At 31.9% G+C, this 23,901-nt stretch overlaps 1 protein-coding gene and 1 pseudogene across 1 annotated transcript; both read left to right on the top strand.

Annotated features, from left to right (window-relative positions):
* Positions 1–4,203: 4,203 nt before the first annotated feature.
* LOC21391930 (S-adenosylmethionine decarboxylase proenzyme) lies at positions 4,204–6,371 on the top strand. Its single transcript, XM_010107113.2, has 3 exons — positions 4,204–4,370; positions 4,513–4,680; positions 4,785–6,371. Exon 3 carries the CDS (start codon positions 4,965–4,967, stop codon positions 6,066–6,068), a length of 1,104 nt encoding a protein of 367 aa, XP_010105415.1. The 5' UTR covers positions 4,204–4,370; positions 4,513–4,680; positions 4,785–4,964; the 3' UTR covers positions 6,069–6,371.
* A 6,093-nt stretch (positions 6,372–12,464) lies between these two features.
* Positions 12,465–21,674, top strand: LOC21391929 (annotated as a pseudogene).
* Positions 21,675–23,901: the final 2,227 nt, after the last annotated feature.

Genomic DNA, 23,901 nt, shown 5'->3' with positions numbered 1-23,901 from the left:
GCAAGGTGAATTATACACAAAATTTTTTAGTTGTACATATGAAGTAAATTTATTTGAAACAATTACGGATAAAATGTTTCTGTAGAGACACATTTGAGAAGAAGATATTAAAGGTTAATTATTGGGAATATATAGAAAAAAAGTGTTTCAAAGGGTCATTTCACAAAAAAATAAAAAAAAAGTTTTATTAGGATATATGAGAAGAAATTATTTCAATGGGACAATTAGATGAAAAAACATTTACGAGGATAATAATTTTATCATAGACAAATACATAAAAAAATAATTTACCGATCGATTTGAAAATGTATAAAATATTTCGCGAGGGAAACAAAGGAAAAAAAAGTAAGAAGAACAAAAAGAATAGGACTAAAAAGATGTAAATAAAGAATTTGAAGAAAAAATATAAAAAAGACAAAAATGTATAAAAGAATTTGAAAATGTACAAAATATTTGGTGAGGGAAATAAAGAAAAAAAAGTAAGAAGAACAAAAAGAAAATGACTAAAAAGATGTAAATAAAGAATTTGAGGAAAAGAAAAAAGGAGGAAGCAGAAATGGACTAAGGGCCAGTTTGGTAGTGCTGTAGATTATGATAAAATTGTTTTTAACTGTGCTGAAGGAAAAAATAGTTTTACAAAAAGCAGCTAAGTGTTTAGTAAACTGTAATTATACAAGTGTTGTTGGTTCCAAAAGCAGTGTAATGGTGTTTGGTAAATTATGAAGTTGAATTGTTGTGGGTAGTTAAGATGACCGTAATTAATAATATTAAATTAATATATAAAGTAATTAATAATTGATAATTATTTAGTAAATAAAAATTACTGTAGTAATAATATAATAATAATGGATAAATTATCATTAATGAATACATTAGTAATTAAACTATATATATAATGAATTAATATGCTAAATAATTAAAAATAGTAATTAGTAATTAATTATAAGTAATTACTATGTTAATAATGCACTCATATTTATTAGATTATGCGTAATTAAGAAAAATAATTAATATATACATAATTTATTAATATTGGTAATTATTCTTTTTATAATTATCAATTACTAATTATCAATTATTAATAATTATTGGTTAATATATTACATATTGATAATTATAATTTAATATTAATTATTAATTGAGTAATTACTATTTATTTTTTATTTACTAACTATTTACTAATTAATAGATTATAATTAACGTAATATATGATTGATATATTAATTATTTATTATTTATTTAATAACTTATTATTACTTGTTTTATTGTTAGTATGTTATATAATAATTTTTGACAATTAATCTTTAATTAAATAAAAAATTAATATATTATTTATTATTTTTTTAATAAAATTAAAAACTTAATAGTAATAAATTAATATTTAATTAATAGTTAAGTAATTATTATCTATTTATTAGTTATTAAGTATATCTATTTATTAATTATTAATTAATATATAATATATAATATAATTAGTAATTAATAATTAATTATTTAATATAACTTTGTTCATAATCATTTGTACTATGCTGATTATGAAAGTCAAAATTGTTTTTAAGCTGCTTCTGATTTTAACTGTAAATTCTTTAAAAATTCTTTAAAAATCACTTTAAACATCACTTTTTATGATTTTTATCAAAAATCATTATCCAGACCAAGAAGCACTGCCAAATATACTCTAAAGTTTCATCCTTTTCTTCCTCCATCTAAGAAACGGATTGATCTTTAGTACGTTGGAATAAAAAAAAAAAAAAGCAGAAACGGACGAAACGTTTGTCCATTCACTTCTTCCACCCGGAAACGGATTGATTTTTACTACGGTGGAATAGATAATATTTTTACTTCATGTGTCGTATATGACTTTTAGTTGATCACATTCGATTATTTTGATTTGGTTTTCTCGTTTTTTCGTTCTTTTTTTTTAAAAGAAAAGAAAAAAAAGATCTTTATCAATGCTGTGTACTTTTTGTCTCAATTACTAAGTTTTATAATTCATAAAGGTAAATGTTTAATTTTAAATAATTTAATAAAAATAATGATATTATAAGGATTAAATAAAAAAAAGTAGATACATCAACCTATAGAGATCAAATGTTAAAATTTAACGTCACTATTTTGATATCAAATTTGGCATCAAAAATAGCATATGTTAAATTTGATACTTAAATATAGGGTTGGATTAAAGAGTCATTTTACTACTCAAATGCTAAAATGTGACTTTGACACACTAATTCAATATTTACATTTAAGTGTGAAAATGACATATTTGATATGTGATTCTATTTTTTAACTCTAGTGTATAATGCTATTTGAAACACTTTAATATTTATCATCATTGATAAGTTTCAAACTTCTTGTTGGACTCACTTTCTATTAGTGTTTCATGCTGGATACTAGCGGTCCACACTAGCATTTCTCACTAAATAAATTTTCTTGGATTTTAGTATTTGAAAGATTTCTCTTTTGTTTCTTTCTTTTATTTTGGGGAGTTTCTAAGGTAGGCTTAAAAAAATGAAGCACTGGTAATTCTTTGGTTCAAGCTGTTAGATCTGCGTAAGAAACTATATATTTTACATACTTCTTTAATTTGATATAATTTTGATGAAATTTAACGGTTGAAAATAAAAAATTACTGATAATTTATCTTTTCTTTTAATGAAACTTCATCCAAAGTGTTTTGGTATTTTTCCCTAACTTTACGAAGTTAGTATAATTATTTGGATAATTTTGTACAAAGATTAAAAAAAAAACTAATGGTTAAAAATTAATCTAATCCAATGACTAAAAAAAAAAATACATTTCTTACTGTAATACAAATATCTAGTTTGCACTATTGGAAACTCTCGTGCGTTTGAAAGGAAAATTCGTGCCATGATTCGAATCATGGTTCGTGACTTGCTACAATATTTTCTCTTACAAAAAACACACGTAAAATGAAAATAATTCTGAATCATAATTTTAAATCTATAAACCAAACGTTAATTTGGGAGTTCTAATATCGGTAATACTCTCTCTTTTTTTTTTCCTTCTCTTTTTGAAAGTGGTAGTTCTCTAGAACTGTTTGTTTTATAATTAATTTTTTAATCTAACATGATTTTTGATTAAATCTAAACGGTCATAAACTGACTATCTTAATATATAGGCACTATTAGAGAAAGTCCCGATTTTCTTTTGAAAAATTTGTCTCAACACATTTGTCAGTACACTTAATGTTTATTATTTCTATATTGATTTTGATGTTGTTGTAGAAAGATTTCTAGTAACCCAAAAAAAAAAAAAGAAAATCTAGTATAGAAAGGAATCCCAAAATTACAAATATTATTATTGTGGAAAGAAATCTCAAACTTACAATGTTTTTTTAGGGGAACTGACGATATTAGTATAGAAAGAATCTCAAAATTACAATGAATTAAAGAAATCTGGCGTTTTCTAAACCATTAATTGTCACATAAATTAGTCAAATTTAATACTAAAAAGAATTATTATTCGTCATTCTCCAAATTAAAAAGGTGAAAAAAGGGGGAAGATTTACATTGTGGAATCTAAAAAGAAAAATGACTATTTGTATATGTCTTCTTTATGAGAAATTATTTGTTATGTAAATCTTTTCATTTTGATATATTTTAATCAAATGCAGTGACAAAAAATATATATTATTGTTAAGAGTCATATTGTATACTGTCTTTAATTTTAGCCTTCATAATTATATTAAAAATTACACTTCCTTAATTTAATATAATTTTAATTAATATTAATTATTAGTCAGTTCATGTTTAGAGATATTTTATCAGCAAAATTTTTAAATAAAAAAGAAAGATTTTTTGATATAATTAGTGTATTGATATGTTAAATTATTTTAATTATTAATTTATTAATTTATTAATTTTTACGTAATTTTATGTAAATTTTAGAAAGTTTTAAATAATAAAAAAAAAAGGTAAAGAAGTAGAGGGGAAAAAAAAAAAGAGATTTGAAGCGTCAAGAACACGTTGGCAAGCAATATTGGCCTACGTGCCTATATTTAGGAGCAGCGTAACGCCGCGTGTATACGCTCCCCAACGTACAACCTCACAACAGCACAGAAATTCTTTTTATAAATCCACTCACGAACAAATCCTCAAAAACGCACTTCTACGCGGAACACTTTTACTAACGCCACTCCCGTTCTTTTTTGCTTCGCTATAAATATTCCCTTTCCGCATTCTACTCTCTACCACACAACACAAAACCAAAAATAAAAAATAAAAAACTCTCTCCATTCTCCTGCGCCGCCTCTGCAATCTTTTAACGCTCAGAAAAAAAGAAAAATTTTCACATCGATTTTTCTCGTCCATTTTCCATCAGATTCGTATCTGAAGAACAAAAGAAAGGTATTATTTGATTCTGTAAATCTAGGGTTAGAAACTCATAATTTATATATATGTCGTGTTTTTGCTGTGCTTTTGATTTGGAATCGATTGAGAGATATATCACTTTTTGTATTTTTGGGTTTGTTTGGCTGTTTGGTTGCAGAGAAAAAGCGTGAATGTTGTAATGGAGACCAAAGGTGGGAAGAAGAAGTCTAGCAGTAGTAGTAGTAATAATAAATCGCAGCAATACGAAGCTCCTCTAGGTTACAGCATTGAAGATATTCGTCCAAACGGTGGAATCGAAAAGTTCAGATCTGCTGCTTATTCCAACGTAAGTTTTTCCATCAGAAAAATCAAATCAAAATCGAATAGTTTCTGTTCTTCGCCATTTTTGCTCATCTTTTGCTTTATTTTTTATTTTTTATTTTTTTGCAGTGCGTAAGGAAGCCATCCTGAGACGACCGTCGGAAATAATGTCTCCTTCTGTAGATTAGAATTCCCCTTTTCTCCGTTCAAATCTTTTCCTTTTTTCTTTTTCTTTTTTTTACTCTTGCCAGAAAAATTTATTGTTCAATAGTGTAAAATAGAATCAGAAGCTCGCATCTCGCGGCGGCCATGGCTGCGAATACTTCCCCAATCGGATTCGAAGGCTTTGAGAAACGCCTTGAAATCAAATTTTCGGAGACATCGATTTTCTCGGACCCGAAAGGCCTGGGTCTCCGGGCCCTAACTCGATCCCAAATTGATTCCATTCTCGAACCTGCGTGTTGCACAATCGTTTCTCAACTCTCCAACTCGGAGCTTGACTCCTACGTCCTCTCGGAGTCGAGCCTCTTCGTCTTCCCCTTCAAGATCATCATCAAGACCTGTGGGACCACCAAGCTCCTCTCCTCGATCCGGCCAATCCTAAAACTCGCTGATTCGATCTCCCTCTCCGTCGCCTCTGTCAAATACTCGCGCGGCAGCTTCATCTTCCCTGACGCCCAGCCGTCTCCGCACCGGAGCTTCGCCGAGGAAGTCGCCGCTCTAAACGAGTTCTTCCGCGAGTTCAGCCCTAGAGCTTACGTCATCGGCGACCCGGCCGTTCCGAATCGGAACTGGCACGTGTACTTTGCGTCGGCGGAGAGGGGATTTGATCGGACGGCGGAGATTAATCTGGAGATGTGCATGACCGGATTGAGCAAGGAAAAGGCAGCTGTGTTTTTTAAAGAGAGGAACAACTATACGGCCAAGGAAATGACGAAAATGTCCGGAGTAAGCGACATAATTCCGGGTCACGTGATCTGCGACTTTGACTTTGACCCCTGCGGTTACTCGATGAACGGAATCGAGGGCGCAGCGTACTCTACGGTGCACGTGACCCCAGAGGATGGCTTCAGCTACGCCAGCTACGAGGCCGGCGGTTTTTATCCCGAGGCGGTCCCACTCCGCCGGATGATCGAGAAGGTGCTGACGTGTTTCAGGCCCACCGTGTTCTCCGTGGCAGTCACGTGCTTTGGTAGGGACGCATGGAGGTGGGCCCATAGAAGGGCGGACGTGGAGGGGTACGCCTGCGTGGACGTGGTGAGGCAGGAACTGCCACGTGGCGGGTGCATTGTTTACCGGTCTTATTCTGCAAGATCGAAAGGGTACGTAGTGCGCACTTCTCCGAGGGACGGACGGAGCTTGAAGGCGGTGGCGCGTGGGGAAGCGGAAATATTTGCGCGTCCGTGTTTGTGAACTTGTTTGAGGTTTCATGTCTTGTTTGGACTGGGCCCAATTGGGAGTGTCTGTCGTATGTTGTTAGGTCACAGCCCGTCTGTATATCCGCTATTGCGTTTCCGCTCTTGGGGTGGTTTGGTTTGTTCATGTTTTTTGGGGTAGTTTATTTAGGGGTGTTTTTGCAATAAAATAAGACGCGGTCATGGTCGTTGGTCTTTGCTTGCTCGTCGTGCCAATTTATTTTGGGCGTCGTTGAAGCTGCGTTGTATTATTTCTTATGTTAATTTGAGAGATTCGGGATTTCTGTGATGTTTTTAAGAATTACGGCTTTGATTATGTTGGTGGGTTCTAACTATTTAATTGGAATATATTGAATAATAATCTGAGTCAAATCATTGCAATACATTAATCAGGTATGATAATCTGGATTGGGGTAGAAAAAGAAATGCGTGGCATTGCATTTAATTTTGTTAGTGGTTGGGGCATAGAGCACAACATATTAATAGCGGAACCCACTTGATTTTGTGCAGTAATATCGTATTCCACCCTCCAATAAGTATCAGTAACATTGGTGAAACACTTCGCTTGCCCATAAATAAAAGAAAAGCAAATCAATTTATACGTTTGAATTTGTAACTTGAGTTTGTATTTAGTTGTGTACATTTGAGTTAAAGTTTGAGATAAGAATCTTTTTGGGTGGGTTAAAACTTGAATTTATATTTAGATAGTATTTTAATAAAAACTCAATGTTGATGAAAAATTTTAATAGGGTATATGGATCGGGTTTTATTCGTCTTTTCGTTGTCAAAATATAGAAAAAAAATTATCTCAATCAGAATTAAAACGAAAAAGTTATAGCATTTTTAAGAATAGAAAAAATATTGTTCATTAATTTGAATTTGAGTTTCTAAACTCGAGTTGAACGAGAAACTTGAACTCAAGTTTTAGTCTTAAACTTGAGTTTGAACTCGAATTTAAACTTAAAATAACATAAACTTGAATAAAATTATAACTCGAGTTGTCTTTTTTTGAGTTTTTCACTTTGCGTTTGGTTCATGAATTAGAACCATGTGATTAGAATCATTTTCGATTTACGTGTATTTTTTGTGAGAGAAAATACTATAGCGAATCACGAATCATAATTCAAATCAGAGAACGAATCCATCTACTAAACATCACCTGAAAGAACAAGCCCTACGACTCTTAAAAGAGCTAGGCAACTGTGCTGCGCACCGGTTGACTAATGAAAGCCCATTGGTTCTCTAAATTCTGATAGACATTCATTAGCGGATTAGCTCACTCTCCCTTTTTTTTTTGGTTTTTTTTTTTTTTTTTTCCCTTCCTGATAATAAGATCACAATATGGACATGATCACAAAATGAGGGCTTCTAGTGAATAAGGTGTTGTATGTTGATTGTTAACTATTCAATTTTAATTTAAACGGTTACAAATTGCTCCCTATTAATAAGGGAAAGTAAATCGCCTTACTATAAATACGCCCTATAAGGTGTTGTATGTTGATTGTTAACTATTCAATTTTAATTTAAACGGTCACAAATTGCTCCCTATTAATAAGGGAAAGTAAATCGCCCTACTATAAACATGCCCTTTAAATAAGCCTAAAACACTGGGACTAAAAATATAAGGGTGCGTTTGGTAGATGGATTTAGAATTACGATTTTGAATCTTGGTTCAGAATCAGTGTTTGTTCACAGTGATTTTGAATCATGATTCAGAATAAGTGTTTGGTTTGGATGATTATGAGTCATGATTTATAATCTGATGTGATGTTTTAAACTAGCTCAAATCATGATTCTAAAATCACCCCCTCTTGATTTAAGGTGATTCAAACTCTCGATTCTGAATCATAGTTTCATAATCATGATTTGAACTTAAAATCATAAATCATAATTTTAATTTCAGAATTATGATTAAAATTACCCTGATTTAAATTCTCGTATTAAACGAACTCTAAATATCCCTTTAAAAAGTGGTGTCCGTTTGACATTCCTTATATTTTGGTGTATAAAATTTGACATTAAATAGTACATGTCCGATTTAACATGAAAAATAACAAACACTAGGGAATGATTTTTATCTAAATGTCAAAATTTAAAATCAATATCTTATATTAATTAAAAAAAAAAGTGGTGATCGTATGACATTGACGTACGCAACAAAGCTAATGATGTGATGGACGGCATGTACGACAATGATTGAGAGCCAATCTCTTCGTTTATGATTGATTGGTGGCATGCAATGGAGCAGCACTTTTCCCTTATATAATTGACAAATTATATTGGACCCTATACATCTAACCCGTAAATATGGTACAACCTTTGAGATATGCTAAGGTTCTTTATAACATATGGTGTGTTTTTATCCCACATCTCTGATAAGACATGAAAAAAGAGCACTTTCTCCGTAACCCTAGTCATGAAATTTAAATAGGTCCCCCCGCCCCCCAAAAAAAAAAAGAAGAGGGATCTATAGACAAATGTAATCTATTGATGAAGAATAGGTTTTAAGTAGGAATGGTACTTCCAGCACACAAAAAAAAAAAAAAAAAGTAAGAATGGTATTTGATGAGAGAAAAAAAAAAGTAGGAATGGTATTATACAGCATTTTCCATGAAAAACATGTTTTGACACTTTTGGATTGTCAGACCAGATTGTGCCAATTGGTTTATGGGGTTAATTCCATAAACCACTATTGAAATTTGAAAAATGGTTCAAATTGCTGTTTGTGAATCGAAGAGGGTTCATTTTAGATTAAAAATCTCATTCTCCTAACGCCATGTTAAAATCATATTAGCTTCAAAAAATTATGACATCTTAGGAAATTTGATTGATATCTTACGGTTATAAATTGTCACTTTATTTTTTTTAAAGAATTTCTCTGGTAGTCTCTGAAAAAATGATTACTGTTAGTTTTTTATTTTTCAGTCGTCAAATTTGTATTATAATATGTTTTTTTTACATATTTTTTCAATCTAATGTTGTTTTGACTATATTCAACAGTTAAAAACTGAAACTACCGGTCAAATGCAGTATCGAAAAAACTTCTTTTCTAATACCGAGTTGTAGAGTTGCCCCTTATCAGTATGAAGGCTCTTTGTCATACTTATTTAGGTTATGCTCATTAACTTTTTACTATCGTGGTGTCCAAGTATATATCTTTCTCTCTCTTTAAGTTAATGTACCAAATCTCTTTGCAACAAAGCTCAGTGATGATTTTGCCTAATATCCAACCAAGTTTCACCTTTTCTATCTCTCTCTCTAAGCTTTTTCCTCTTTTTACGTTTCATTTTAAGCACCAAAACAAGGAAAGATTACGTTTGAAAAAAGATGTTAAATTAACAGCGCTTGTTTTGTCTTTTGAATGGGCCCATTACGTTCTGGACTTGGCAAAGAGCCATTTCCCTTTGAGAAAATCGTAAGAATAACCATAGTTTTTGATTATCCTGTTATTTATGTCATTAAGACTATGGTTAAGGCTGACAATCCAGGTAGTGATACGACGACACGACTCGAAATTCACACGAAATTAACGGGTTTAAATTTATCATAAATAGGTTCGGGTCAAAATCAGATCAAACCCGTGAAACACGATTAAATAATGTGTCATTTTCAGGTTGACCCGTCAACCCGCAATTGACCCGTCATAACCCGTTTATTAAACGTGTCATATTTAGGTAACACGATTATACAACCCGTTTATTACCCAGGATAAAAAAAAAGTTTCACTATTTATTATTCTCTTTCTCTAATCTCCCACTCCCAGCTGCGGCCGCCTCCTCTCTCCACTCTCTCTCAACTCTCTCGGTCTCTCAGTCTCCTCTCTCTCTCTCCACTCTCTCTCAACTCTTCTCTCCGCCGCCTGATCTCAGGCCACTGGACAACCGCCTGATCTCAGTCCACCGGACCACTGACGCTTCTCATTTCTTCTTCTTTCTCTTCTTCTTCTTTCCTCTCCACTCGCCACCGGTGTTTCTCCGCTACAAGCAAACACGGTCACGGTAAAACCCATCCCCGTTCGTTCATTTCTTCCCTTTGGATTTTAGTTTACTTACTTGTTTTTTCTTTTCCATAACTTTTTTTTTTCTCGTGTTGGATTTTAGTTTTCACATACTTCGGATTCAGAACAATTGTTTTTGCTTGTTCTTCTTTGGAAACCGAAACAGGTATTTCGCCTCCATTTTTATTTCTTGTTTCGGTACATACTTTGATTCAACCTTGGGGAGGCAGGAGAAAAGGGAATAGATTCGGTCCCTATTGTACATACTTTGATCTATGTTTGTGGTATTGGTTTTTTATTTTATTTGTATTCACTCTCAGATTGATGGTAAAGATGAGCTATATTGGTATTGTTTGTGGTTTTTGCTTATATTGGTATTGTTATATTGGTATTGCTTACAGATTCAGTCTCTGTTGTTCATTTCTTCCCTTTGGATTTCAGTTTCTTTTTTTTTTAATCATTCTATAATGTTGTATGCTTTGCCGTGTGTGTGTGGTACAGATTAATGTTATATTGCTTCCCTTTGTTTTACTTTTATTTTTTTGTTTTGGTTTTACTTGCTAGCTAGCAAGTTTGGTTGTCCTAATTTGTTATGATTATTATTATTATTATGATGATGATGATGATTATTATTATTATTATCATTTATGAAATAGAAATGAATGATATATGGTGATTTTGGAATTCGGCTCTTATGTCCCCATTTTAGTTATTGTTACTAAAATCAAGATCCCATTGTCACCGTAACTTCCTCGTTTTGGAGATGATTGTTTCCATTTTAATTAATACAAGTGGTATATGTGCCCTTACCCCGTTATTTCAGTGATAAGATCATTAGCAACAAACACAAGGCTTTATATGTTAGAACTGGACTTCTAGTTAAATCAACTTTGAAAACATTGTAGACATTCCAGATATGATGAAGATATGGTTATTCTAGATGTTGTATTGTTTATATTGTTACAATATGATTTATAGATCATCAAATTATTATCATAATTGTACTAGAACAAAATAATATGTAACTTTAACGGAATATGATGAAGATATGGATATTCTACTAGACACTAGTGATGAAATATTTATTGTACCATAACTCTCTCCCTCTCTTTCTCATTCTCTCTCCAAACACCTAAAAGTTTTTCTCTCTAATTGGAGTACTTCTCTTTGAAATTAGATTTTTTGCTTGAATTTAGAGTTTTATTTCAATTTAGGTGTTTTTTGTTATTTTATTTTGTTGAAAAACTTTGCCTATGCATATATGAGAAGGAGGATTTGTAACATCTTTACTTAAAAATGTCCAATGTGTTGTTTGATGATATATTGTTCAAGTTTTTATCATTTGTATATAATATATGAAGAAAATGTTGTTTGAACAAAGAAATAGTTTTTTGTTTTTCTAATTTTTTTGAAGACTTTTAACTACTGGTTTTACCAAAACAGTCGTTAAAATTGACATATTAGAAAGGTTTTTTTAAAAAATACTATCATATAATGTGCTTTTATTGAAACCCTCATTGTTTCACGCGCTTATTAGATGACAATTAAAAGCTATCGTCATATGTCTTAGACAATATTTAACGACTTTGGATAATATGACAATTTTTCAAACTATTATTGTATTTTTTAACGACGGTTTTTAACTGTCATGTTATTTCTCAATTTAGACGACTGATCATTGATAGCAACCCCTTTTATTTGCTTGCTCTTTCTCAATTTGGACGACTGATCATTGATAGCAACCCCTTTTATTTGCTTGCTCTTTCTCAATTTGGACGACTGATCATTGATAGCAATCCCTTTTATTTGCTTGCTCACCAAGATTAACGGTTGAGATTTGATTTCCATTTTGTGGATTATTGAAGGATTCTGGATAGTACATCAGATGGCAAATCCAATTTTACTATTTTCTTTCATGTAATAAGTATCCCATTTTCCGCTGTGGGGAATTTTACCTTAGTTAAACATGGAAGTGTTAAAAAGTTTGCCAAACTGTCTAAATTGTTCAATTCAAATCAAACCGAGCTAAATCGATAATTATTTTAAAATTATTAGGCGGTTTAGGCGATTGTTTAACCTAATTTTTGTGCGTGGTATGGTTAATAGTTTGGACTCTCTAAAAAAATCCAAAAATTATTGGTACCTAATTAATCAATCTACAGATCCTGAATTTTTTCCCTCCTATACATATATATATATATATACATATGAAGTGCCTCAAAGCTTTGAAGAACAGTCAACACAAACTTAAGGTGTGAATATTCGGGCGTATTCTTTGCACGAGAATATAACCAAAAAGTTTAGATCACATAATTCGAACTGTAAACCAAACGACAATAGTATAGAGGATTCACATAGCAAACAAGGGTGTTCCTTTTTTCCTCACCAACATTTCTCATGAAAGTTGTTCTCTTCTATTTTATGACTATGCTTTCCATTCCTGAGCATGCATTTGCAGGCATAACCAGGAACTATAAGTTTGACGTATGTCTCAAGCAACATTAGTATCTTAATCTCATACACACTCATGATTATGCTAATACATACTTTTTGCAATTCACGGTCCAAAATCATTTTTTTTTTTTTTTTTTTCAGATCAAACTAAAAAATGTGACAACAATTTGTCATATAAAGAACATTGTGACTGTAAATGGTCAATTTCCTGGACCTCGCATTGTAGCAAGGGAGGGTGACCGTGTTCTTATCAAAATTGTCAACCATGTCCAGAACAACATTTCTATGCATTGGTAAATAGGAAAGAGTACCACCTGTGTGTATGTGCATCGGTAGCTATAAAGAGGTTCCGAATCAAGTATATATATGTATATACCGTACTTTCATGTAACATATAGACGTAAAAAAGCATAACATAAAATTTTTTCAACCTACGTAACAATGACATTGCAAAGGTGTAACTAGTTTGGAATAACTAATTTTTTTAGTGTTATATCTTTTTAATGTCGATGTTTTATTGAATAAATGTCGTGTTACATTTCTTCACAAAGCCTAATATAATAATAATAATAATAATAATAATATATCCACATAAAAACGGTCTTTTAAATTTCATAAATTCTTTGGAATAAGCATGGCATTCGACAACTTCAAACAGGATGGGCCGATACAACAGGACAGAGTAATTATGTGTACAATTTCACCATTATAGGCCAGAGAGGCACCATTATAGGCCTAAGTGTGGCATCTCTTACCCATTTACCAAACCTTACAAAGAAGTCCCTATCATCTTCGGTAATAATGTTTAAACATCAAGAGCTAAACATAATTATCTAATGTTCTTCATACGCTTTTTAGCTCATTTGCTGACAAAATCTAAATTCTTTGGATTAATGTTGATCCTGAGGCAGTCATTAGCCAGGCCATGCAAAATGGTGGAGGCCCAAATGTCTCAGATGCTTATACCATTAGCGGGCTACCTAGCCCATTGTGTGATTAACTGTTCCTCCAAAGGTATTGCCATATATTTCTACCATTACTGTCTTTTCGCAGAGCATCACCCCCAACCTTAACGTGTAAAAATGAGAAGTGTTAACGTTACATTTATTTTATGTGTAACAAATACATGGCAAAGTGTAACGCTAGTCTGAGAGAAATAAAATTTCTCAATATATCATTTCACTGTCATTATTACATAGAAAAAAATGTCATGTTACATCTCTCATTTCACATGGTACGGTATAGAACGGTCATTTACAAAGCACCATAGCATTTTCCTATAATTCTATCACTCTATAAAAATTCTCATAAAAAATATCTGAAAGTACTCAACTTAATATATAGTTATCGTTGTATCTTAATTTAATTGTGGACACATTCAAGCTAAAGGTGAAGCCAGGGAAGATCTACCTTATCCGCTTAATCAATGCTGCACTCATTGACAAGCTGTTTTCAGCATTGCAAACCGCACTCTCAAAGTGAAGACCAACTCCACTATTGCAGGAATTTAGTATGAATTTACATCCAAAACGCCCCACTCCACCCTCCCAATGAAGAAACTTCAACTCTTCAAGCCAATTTTGCGCGCTTTAAACGGTACTTCTTTCGCAACAAAATTCACGAACAAACTTCGCAGCTTAGCCAACACTCAGTTCCGAGCGAATGGCCCTCAAAAGATCGATAAGCGCTTTTTCTTCAAAGTAGGTCTGGGAACTAGCCCTTGCCAAAATAACAAAACCTGCCAAGGGCCTAATGCCGGCACAAAATTTGCTGCTTCATTTGTTAATAACATTTCTTTTGCGTACTTCCCAACATTACTGCTCTTCTCCAAACCCACTTCTTTGGGCATTAAACATATGGAGTTTACTTTACACTCCCAACTTTCCTCCAACACTCTAGTCACATTCAACTTTCCAAATAATATATACAAATACAATGGTGAGCAAATATATACATATATATAAAAATACAAATAATATATACAAATAACACGAGTGTGGAGTTGGTCACGCAGGATACAAGCAAAATTCTTTGCGTAGAAATTAAGGCTGTGTTTGGAGTTATTTTTGTTTTTGTTTTTTACATTTTTCGAGAAAGAAAAAATAAAAACGGGAGAGAAATGATGTTTGACACAATTAAAGACAAAAAAGAAAATAAAAATGATTTTTTAGTTTAGTGTAAAATGTGAGAGAGAAATGAAAAACGACTTTTAGTCGTTTTTCATTTTTTTGTTTCTGTTTTCTCCTCTCTCGAGTAGAGAGAGAAAGAGAGAGACATTAATGAATTTTTTTATACTGAAAACAATCTCTTGATAAAACTATCAAACACATTTTTAAAAATAATTTCTGTCTGAGATTGAAAACGTTTTTATTTTTATTTCCATACAAAAAAAACTATTTTAGAACGAGTTCTAAACGCACCCTAAGCCACCCTCTCCATTTGCATGGATTGAATATTTTCGTGGTTGGCCAAGGTTTCGGATATTTTGATCCCAATAAAGACCCTGCGACGTTCAATCCCGTCGATCCCGTTGAAAGAAACACTATAGGTTTTTAGCAGATAACCCAGGTGAGCGATACAATCAAATTCTTTAGTTATATGCACAATTAGTCATCAATGATTATGAGGGTAATTTTTCAAACTACCAAAAATAAAAATATTTAAGAAATAATATTGGTTTTTATTATTTTCTTCGTATTATTCCACTAAGTAATTATTAGCTAATTAAATATAATGGCTTTGGGTAATCACAATAATAATTTGCAGTATGTGACGGTGACATAAAATAAAATCAAATTACGTAGTGAGCTACACGATCAAAATTATTCATTATTTTTAAAATATCAAAAATGAATTTAAAAAAAAATAGTATTGATTATTTTATTATTATTATTTTTTGTGTATGTGTCATATTGTTTCAAAATTATCATATATTATCAATAGTCAACTATAATGATTTTAGGTAATGACAATAATCATTTGCGACAATCACTTGTATGTGATAAATGAAAAATAAAAATAAAATCTAGTACTATCTACAAAATACTTTTATTTTTAGTAAGATAAAGATATTAAGCATAATTATAGTTTAGTGAATGACAACCTTTGAACAGGTGTATGGTTCATACATTGTCACTTGGAGATTCACAGTCTTGGATGGAAAGTTGCCTAATCAAAAATTGCTTCCTCCACCGGCTGATCTTCCCAAATGTTGATTTTCTTTGGCCCACATTAAAGATTTTCTCTAACAAGAAATTTATATTATAATTTTGTGAGCATTGTGATTATGCCTTGCATAATTCTTTTTTGTTTTTTTGTTTTTTGTATTTTTTTTTGTTGCCTTTTCCAGGGCTTTGTAAGTGTTTAATAACAACAATGTAGTCTTCATCCTCTCACGGAGAGGAGGAGAAGAAAAGAGGGAGAAATTTTCTTTTGTAAGATCAAGTACCTTAAAGGGAAGAAAAGAGGTGTTGATTCAGGCCGACGAATGGTGAAATCGAACTGGGCCAGCTCGAGGTCAAAGTGACGAGACACCGGGATCGCGTCGCCTTACGACACCAATGACAGTCATTTCTGATGAGGAGGATTAAAAAAATGGTATTGAAATTTACCAGCCTTCAAGAAGTAGGGGGGGAAAGAAAAAGGTGAAGAAGAGGAAGCGAAAGTTGGTTTTTTATCCCTTGGTTGCGTAGAAGGTTAGCCCAAAATTTTATATGAAAATTTTTTGTAAAAAAAAAAAAAAAAAGAAATTTTAAGTTTAACCATTATTTTTTCTAACTCTATTATTTATGTCATTATATAAAATTTTGATGTTATTGTAGAAAATAGCTTACAGGACACAAAGTGATAATTAAAATTTATTTTGTCTTTTCATTGATAGTTGAATAAGTGATTTAGAGGTACAATTCCATGCATGTGTCCGCCTTATAATTCAAATTTATTTTGTCTTTTGAAATTACCATATGCTTTTTGTTATTATTTATTTATTCTTTTTTTTTTTGTGTGTGCAAGTCTAGTATAATTTCAAATGAGTTTACAAGATGTAGCTTTTCTTAGTCTAGTTAAATATGAATAAGCTTATGAATGACCAATCTAGCTCAAGGGGTGTTAACAACTTTTTCAAATCCAAACAATTAACTCATATGGTATTATGTGAAAACTATCTTGATCACGTGTAAAATGTGTTTATGATATGCGTTGCTGTTCCAAGAGAAATTATTTTGTTCTGGGTTATTTATCTTTTAAGCACTTTTTCAAAGGATAATAACAAAACCTTCCCCTTTATTTAGTTGAAATACAGAAATTTATCACTAATTTTTTAAATATATATATATATATATTAAAATTATCCTTTTTGGTTTTGTAATCAGACACAATAAATGGCACTAAAGGTCCGCGTGAGCATGAGCAATAAACTGATGAGAGCCTAAAATGGAGAAACGCCACGAAACCAAGCCTTGGATTGATTTTTGCCAGAGTTCTTGAATAAAATGCAACTTCAAACATTTATAACCGAGAAAATTACTAGACTTACCCTAGAATGTATAGATATGAATTTTTACCTTTATTTTTTATTATATACCTTTTGATTAATATACTTATTTGATTAACAATTAATATACCAATACTTGTAGGACAAATATCAAAATGATAATTTTTAATGAGGTATTTATCTCATTTTTCCTTTACAATCCTAATAGTATCGTATTAAGATACGAACAATCGAATCAATGACCGCTATTATCCTATTGCGATAAAAGGCGGTAGTCGCCGTAAAACTAACAAATGTGGTAATCGGTGTTGGCTGACCGGTGACCATTGATATCCTTCTGTGATACTGTGTAGCAACCGATTGGAGACCGTCTGTATCTTAGTGTGATATTTATTGTCATCGATCAGAGCTTGTCGGTATCTGTTTATGATAATTGGAAGACTTCCATGATACTTAAAATTTTAGCAACTGACAGAAGCACATTGGTAACTGCTAAAAATTTTACTAGTTGTGTAGTATTTTGAAACATAATTTTACAAAAATTGTTGTAAACAACATTTTTTTTCCTACACTTCCTGGAGTAAATACCATATTTTTTTAGAATGTTAGGAAGCACATAGCACATTTAGTAAATAATTATTTATCAAAATAAATAATTTATTTATTAGTAAATATTATTATTTTACTTCAAATTTTTGAAACCTATTATTTACCTAACAAACATTTAAAAAAATACTTACAACCGCTTTCTCCCATAATATTAAAATCGATGTCCATAAACAAAAATCAAATAAGTTAAGGAGTATATCTCGCCGATCGTGCGGCCCAACACCGACAAGTTCAACTTCACACACCAAGAGTTCAACAAATCTCCATGCTTCATCACAGATGGGGGCATTAAGTAGTAGTCACCCCTCGTCCATCATTAGCACTCAGAGCTCTTTTACGGTACTACTACGGATGGGACGACAAGTGTACAATGTAAAAACATGCATTTGTATTCTGCGGATTAGCCAACTCGCTCTTGTATAATAGGATCACGAAAGATGAACTTTAAGGTATCGCTCTATAACACCTCAACCCCTTATGGGGTCCACCATTCGGGATCCCGGCATAATCGGGTCTTACACTCGTTACTTGCGAAGAAATTCCTAACGGCCACTAAGTGCCCAGAAGGGACAATATGTATGAGTAACAAGTGTTTACTCACTAGGTTATCTTATTCGTTCCTGCCCTACATGTAACACCTATTTTTCTAAGTCACAAAATTCCTAAAAATAAAAGTTAAGAATTAACTTGAATAATGTTATGGTATTATAATTAATTAATTCTAACATTACGTTGAGTTATATTTTACAGGTGAACGCGACGATGACTCGAGGTGCTAAGAACAAGTTCATGCCATTTTATAGAAATTATACATGTGTTCATTTTTTTATGATTTGATCAATATATATAAGTTCATGATATGATGTACTTCATGTTATAATGCATGGAATTAGGTGTCTTAGGAAAATTCTAAGGTTTTCCTTGATTTTTCTTCTTAGACAAAAGAACCATTTCCATGACGTTAATTTCCAGCTCTATTTTAGACCTTTAAAATTATGAAATTATTCCATTAGTTTATACAAAGTTGTAGAGCCTTTCATAAGCTTTCCAACGCCTACTCATTTGTGCAAATCGGACGTCGGAGTAAGAAGATGTGGCCAGTATACTATCCGGATATCTAGCAGTCTCCGACCAGGTTACTGCATGCGAACAAGAACGGAAATTCTAGAAGTTGACCTAGCTCTTGTATTTGTCTTCCACACGATTTTACACCCTAATGGCAACCATTCCCCCAGCTGTTAAGGGTCATTTAATCAAAGAAGTAATCCCCAAATTAATGTTAAATTAATCATTTTTTAATTTTACATGATTTGTGAGTTAATATGTATTTTCACTCCTCTCTCTCTCTCTCTCTCTCTCTCTCTCTCTCTCTCTCTCTCTCCCCCCCTCCTCCCCTCTCTCTCTCTCTCTCTCTCTCTCTCTCTCTCTCTCTCTCTCTCTCTCTCTCTCTCTCTCTCTCTCTCTCTCTCTCTCTCTCTCTCCCCCCCCCCCACGTTCAAAACACCAGAGGGAGCCTCCAAGACCAGTCATCAAACCTCCATCATTTTAACCCCTTTTTGTAAACCTTTGGTTCTTCTAAGCCACAATGAAGAAGATTTCAAGGTATGTTCCATCTCTAATTTAGTATTCATGGTTATTAGGTGATTTCTTTTGGTGTTGGGTGTTAGTTTAAGAAGATAATGAATAATTTTCATTGGTTGACGATTAATGGATGATATATGTGATTTAGGTGAGGTTTTAATGTTCACAGCCGTATGTTTTATTTTGGGATAATTATGTATGACACGGTTATTATTTTGGGTGTTTTGGTGTCTTCATAATTTAATAAATTCTAGAGAGACATGTTAGGAATTATGTTATTTTCTTATGTTGTTGTTTCTGTTTATGTTATAAATTGTGATTTGATATAAACATGAGTTAGCATATTGTTTTTGGATTCGAGTTGCAAGATATGTGAATTTTAATAGTCATGTTGATGTTTCTCATTATATCATTTCACTGTCATTAATACATAGAAAAAAATGTCATGTTACATCTCTCATTTTACATGGTACGGTATAGAACGATTCTTTACAAAGCACCATCGCCTTTTCCCATAACCTATAATTCTATCACTCTTTAAAAGTTCTCATAAAAAACATTTGAAAGTACTCAACTTAATATATTGTTATCGTTGTATCTTAATTTAATTGTGAACACATTCAAGCTAAAGGAGAAGCCAGGGAAGATCTACCTTCTCCGCTTAATCAATGCTGCACTCATTGACAAGCTGTTTTCAGCATTGCAAACCACACTCTCAAAGTGAAGACCAACTCCACTATTGCTGGAATTGAGTATGAATTTACATCCAAAACGCCTCACTCCACCCTCCCAATGAAGAAACTTCAACTCTTCAAGCCAATTTTGCGCGCTTTAAACGGTACTTCTTTCGCAACAAAATTCACGAACAAACTTCGCAGCTTATTAGCCGACACTCAGTTCCGAGCGAATGTCCTTCAAAAGAACGATAAGCGCTTTTTCTTCAAAGTAGGTCTCGGAACTAGCCCATGCCAACATAACAAAACCTGCCAAGGGCCTAATGCCGGCACAAAATTTGCTGCTTCATTTGTTAATAACATTTCTTTTGCGTACTTCCCAACATTACTGCTCTTCTCCAAGCCCACTTCTTTGGGCATTAAACATATGGAGTTTACACTCCCAACTTTCCTCCAACACTCAATGGTGAGCAAATAATATATACAAATACAATGGTGAGTTCACATTCAACTTTCCAAACAATATATACAAATACAAATAATGTATACAAATAACACGAGTGTGGAGTTGGTCATGCAGGATACAAGCAATTCTTGGTGTAGAAATTAAGGCTGTCTTTGGAGTTGTTTTTGTTTTTCATGTCTTTCGAGAAAGAAAAAATGAAAACGGAAGAGAAATGATGTTTGACACAATTAAAGATAAAAAATGAAAATGAAAACGATTTTTTGGTTTAGTGTAAATTGAGAGAGAAATGAAAAATGACTTTTAGTCGTTTTTTATTTTTTGGTTCCGTTTTCTCCTCTCTCGAGTAGAGAGAGAAAGAGAGAGATATTAATGAATTTTTTTATACTGAAAACATTCTCTTGATAAAACTACTAAACGCATTTTTAAAAATGATTTCTGTCTAAAATTTAAAACATTTTTATTTTCATTTTCATACAAAAAAAACTTTTTTAAAACGAATTCTAAATGCACCGTAAGCCACCCTCTCCATTTGCATGGATTGAATATTTTCGTGGTTGGCCAAGGTTTCGGAAATTTCAATAGAGACCCTGCGAAGTTCAATCCCGTCGATCCCGTTGAAAGAAACACTATTGTTGTGCCTTCCAGTGGGTGGGTTGCTATTAGGTTGTCAGCAGATAACCCAGGTGAGCAATAAAATCAAATTCTTTAGTTATATGCAATTAATCATCAATGATTATGAGGGTAATTTTTCATAATACAAAAAAAATAATAATAATAATATTGGGTTTTATTATTTTCTTCGTATTATTCCACTAAGTAATCATTAGCTAATTAAATATAATGACTTTGGGTAATCACAATAATAAATTGCAATATGTGACGGTGACATAAAATAAAATTAAATTACGTAGTGAGCTACACGATCAAAATTATTCTTTATTTTTATAATATCAAAAATAAAAAATTTTAAAAAAATAGTATTGATTCTTATTATTATTTTTATTATTATTTTGTGTGTATGCCATATTGTTTCAAAATTATCATATATGACCAATAGTCAACTATAATGATTTTAGTTAATGACAATAATCATTTGTGACAATCACTTGTATGTGATAAATGAAAAATAAAAATAAAAACTAGTACTATCTACAAAATACTTTTATTTTTTGTAAGATAAAGATATTAAGCATAATTATAGTTTAGTGAATGACAACCTTTGAACAGGTGTATGGTTCATACATTGTCACTTGGAGATTCACACAGTCTTGGATGGAAAGTTGCCTAATCAAAAATTGCTTCCTCCACCGGCTGATCTTCGCAAATGTTGATTTTCTTTGACCCACATTAAAGATTTTCTCTAACAAGAAATTTATATTATAATTTTGTGAGCATTGTGATTATTCCTTGCATAATTCTTTTTTGTTTTTTTGTTTTTTGTATTTTTTTGTTGTTGCCTTTTCCACGGCTTTGTAAGTGTTTAATAACAACAATGTAGTCTTCATCCTCTCATGGAAAGGAGGAGAAGAAAAGAGGGAGAAATTTTCTTTTGTAAGATCAAGTACCTTAAAGGGAAGAAAAGAGGTGTTGATTCAGGCCGACGAATGGTGAAATCGAACTGGGCCAGCTCGAGGTCAAAGTGACGAGACACCGGGATCGCGTCGCCTTACGACACCAATGACAGTCATTTCTGATGAGGAGGATTAAAAAAATGGTATTGAAATTTACCAGCCTTCAAGAAGTAGGGGGGGAAAGAAAAAGGTGAAGAAGAGGAAGCGAAAGTTGGTTTTTTATCCCTTGGTTGCGTAGAAGGTTAGCCCAAAATTTTATATGAAAATTTTTTGTAAAAAAAAAAAAAAAAAAGAAATTTTAAGTTTAACCATTTTTTTTTCTAACTCTATTATTTATGTCATTATATAAAATTTTGATGTTATTGTAGAAAATAGCTTACAGGACACAAAGTGATAATTAAAATTTATTTTTGTCTTTTCATTGATAGTTGAATAAGTGATTTAGAGGTACAATTCCATGCATGTGTCCGCCTTATAATTTAAATTTATTTTGTCTTTTGAAATTACCATATGCTTTTTGTTATTATTTATTTATTCTTTTTTTTTGTGTGTGTGCAAGTCTAGTATAATTTCAAATGAGTTTACAAGATGTAGCTTTTCTTAGTCTAGTTAAATATGAATAAGCTTATGAATGACCAATCTAGCTCAAGGGGTGTTAACAACTTTTTCAAATCCAAACAATTAACTCATATGGTATTATGTGAAAACTATCTTGATCACGTGTAAAATGTGTTTATGATATGCGTTGCTGTTCCAAGAGAAATTATTTTGTTCTGGGTTATTTATCTTTTAAGCACTTTTTCAAAGGATAATAACAAAACCTTCCCCTTTATTTAGTTGAAATACAGAAATTTATCACTAATTTTTTAAATATATATATATATATATTAAAATTATCCTTTTTGGTTTTGTAATCAGACAAAATAAATGGCACTAAAGGTCTGCATGAGCATGAGCAATAAACTGATGAGAGCCCAAAATGGAGAAACGCCACGAAACCAAGCCTTGGATTGATTTTTGCCAGAGTTCTTGAATAAAATGCAACTTCAAACATTTATAACCGAGAAAATTACTAGACTTACTTAGTATGGATCTGAATTTTTACTTTTACTCTTGATTATATACATTTTTTTACTAACATGCTTATTTAATTAAAAATCAAAAGACCAATACTTGTAGGACAAACATCAAAATGATACTTTTTTAAAGAGGTATTTGTCTTAATTTTTTTTTTATTTTTTATTTTTTATTTTTTACAATCCTAGTAGTATCGTATTAAGATACAAACAATCGCCATCAATGACCGCTATTATCCTATTGCAATAAAAGGGGGTATTCACCGTAAAACTAACAATTGTGGTAATCGGTGTTGGCTGACCGGTGACCATTGATATCCTTCTGTGATACTGTGTAGCAACCGATTGGAGACTGTCTGTATTTTAGTGTGATATTTATTGTCATCGATCAGAGCTTGTCGGTATCTGTTTATGATAATTGGAAGACTTCCATGATACTTAAAATTTTAGCAACTGACAGAAGCACATTGGTAGCTGCTAAAAATTTTACTAGTTGTGTAGTATTTTGAAACATAATTTTACAAAAATTGTTGTAAACAACATTTTTTTTTCCTACACTTCCTGGAGTAAATAGCATATTTTTTTTTTAGAATATTATGAAGCACATAGCACATTTAGTAAACAATTATTTATCAAAATAAATAATTTATTTATTAGTAAATATTATTATTTTACTTCAAAGTTTTGAAACCTATTATTTACCTAACAAACATTTAAAAAAAATGCTTACAACCGCTTTCTCCCATAATATTAAAATCGATGTCCATAAACAAAAATCAAATAAGTTAAGGAGTATATCTCGCCGATCGTGCGGCCAGCACCGACAAGTTTAACTTCACACACCAAGAGTTCAACAAATCTCCATGCTTCATCGCAGATGGGGGCATTAAGGAGTAGTCACCCGTCGTCCA

This window comes from Morus notabilis, unplaced genomic scaffold (genome assembly GCF_000414095.1).
Source record: "Morus notabilis unplaced genomic scaffold, ASM41409v2 Scaffold966, whole genome shotgun sequence".
NCBI classification, from domain to species: domain Eukaryota; kingdom Viridiplantae; phylum Streptophyta; class Magnoliopsida; order Rosales; family Moraceae; genus Morus; species Morus notabilis.
Note: the sequence above shows the minus strand (reverse complement) of the source record. Positions and strands in the feature narration are given on the sequence as shown.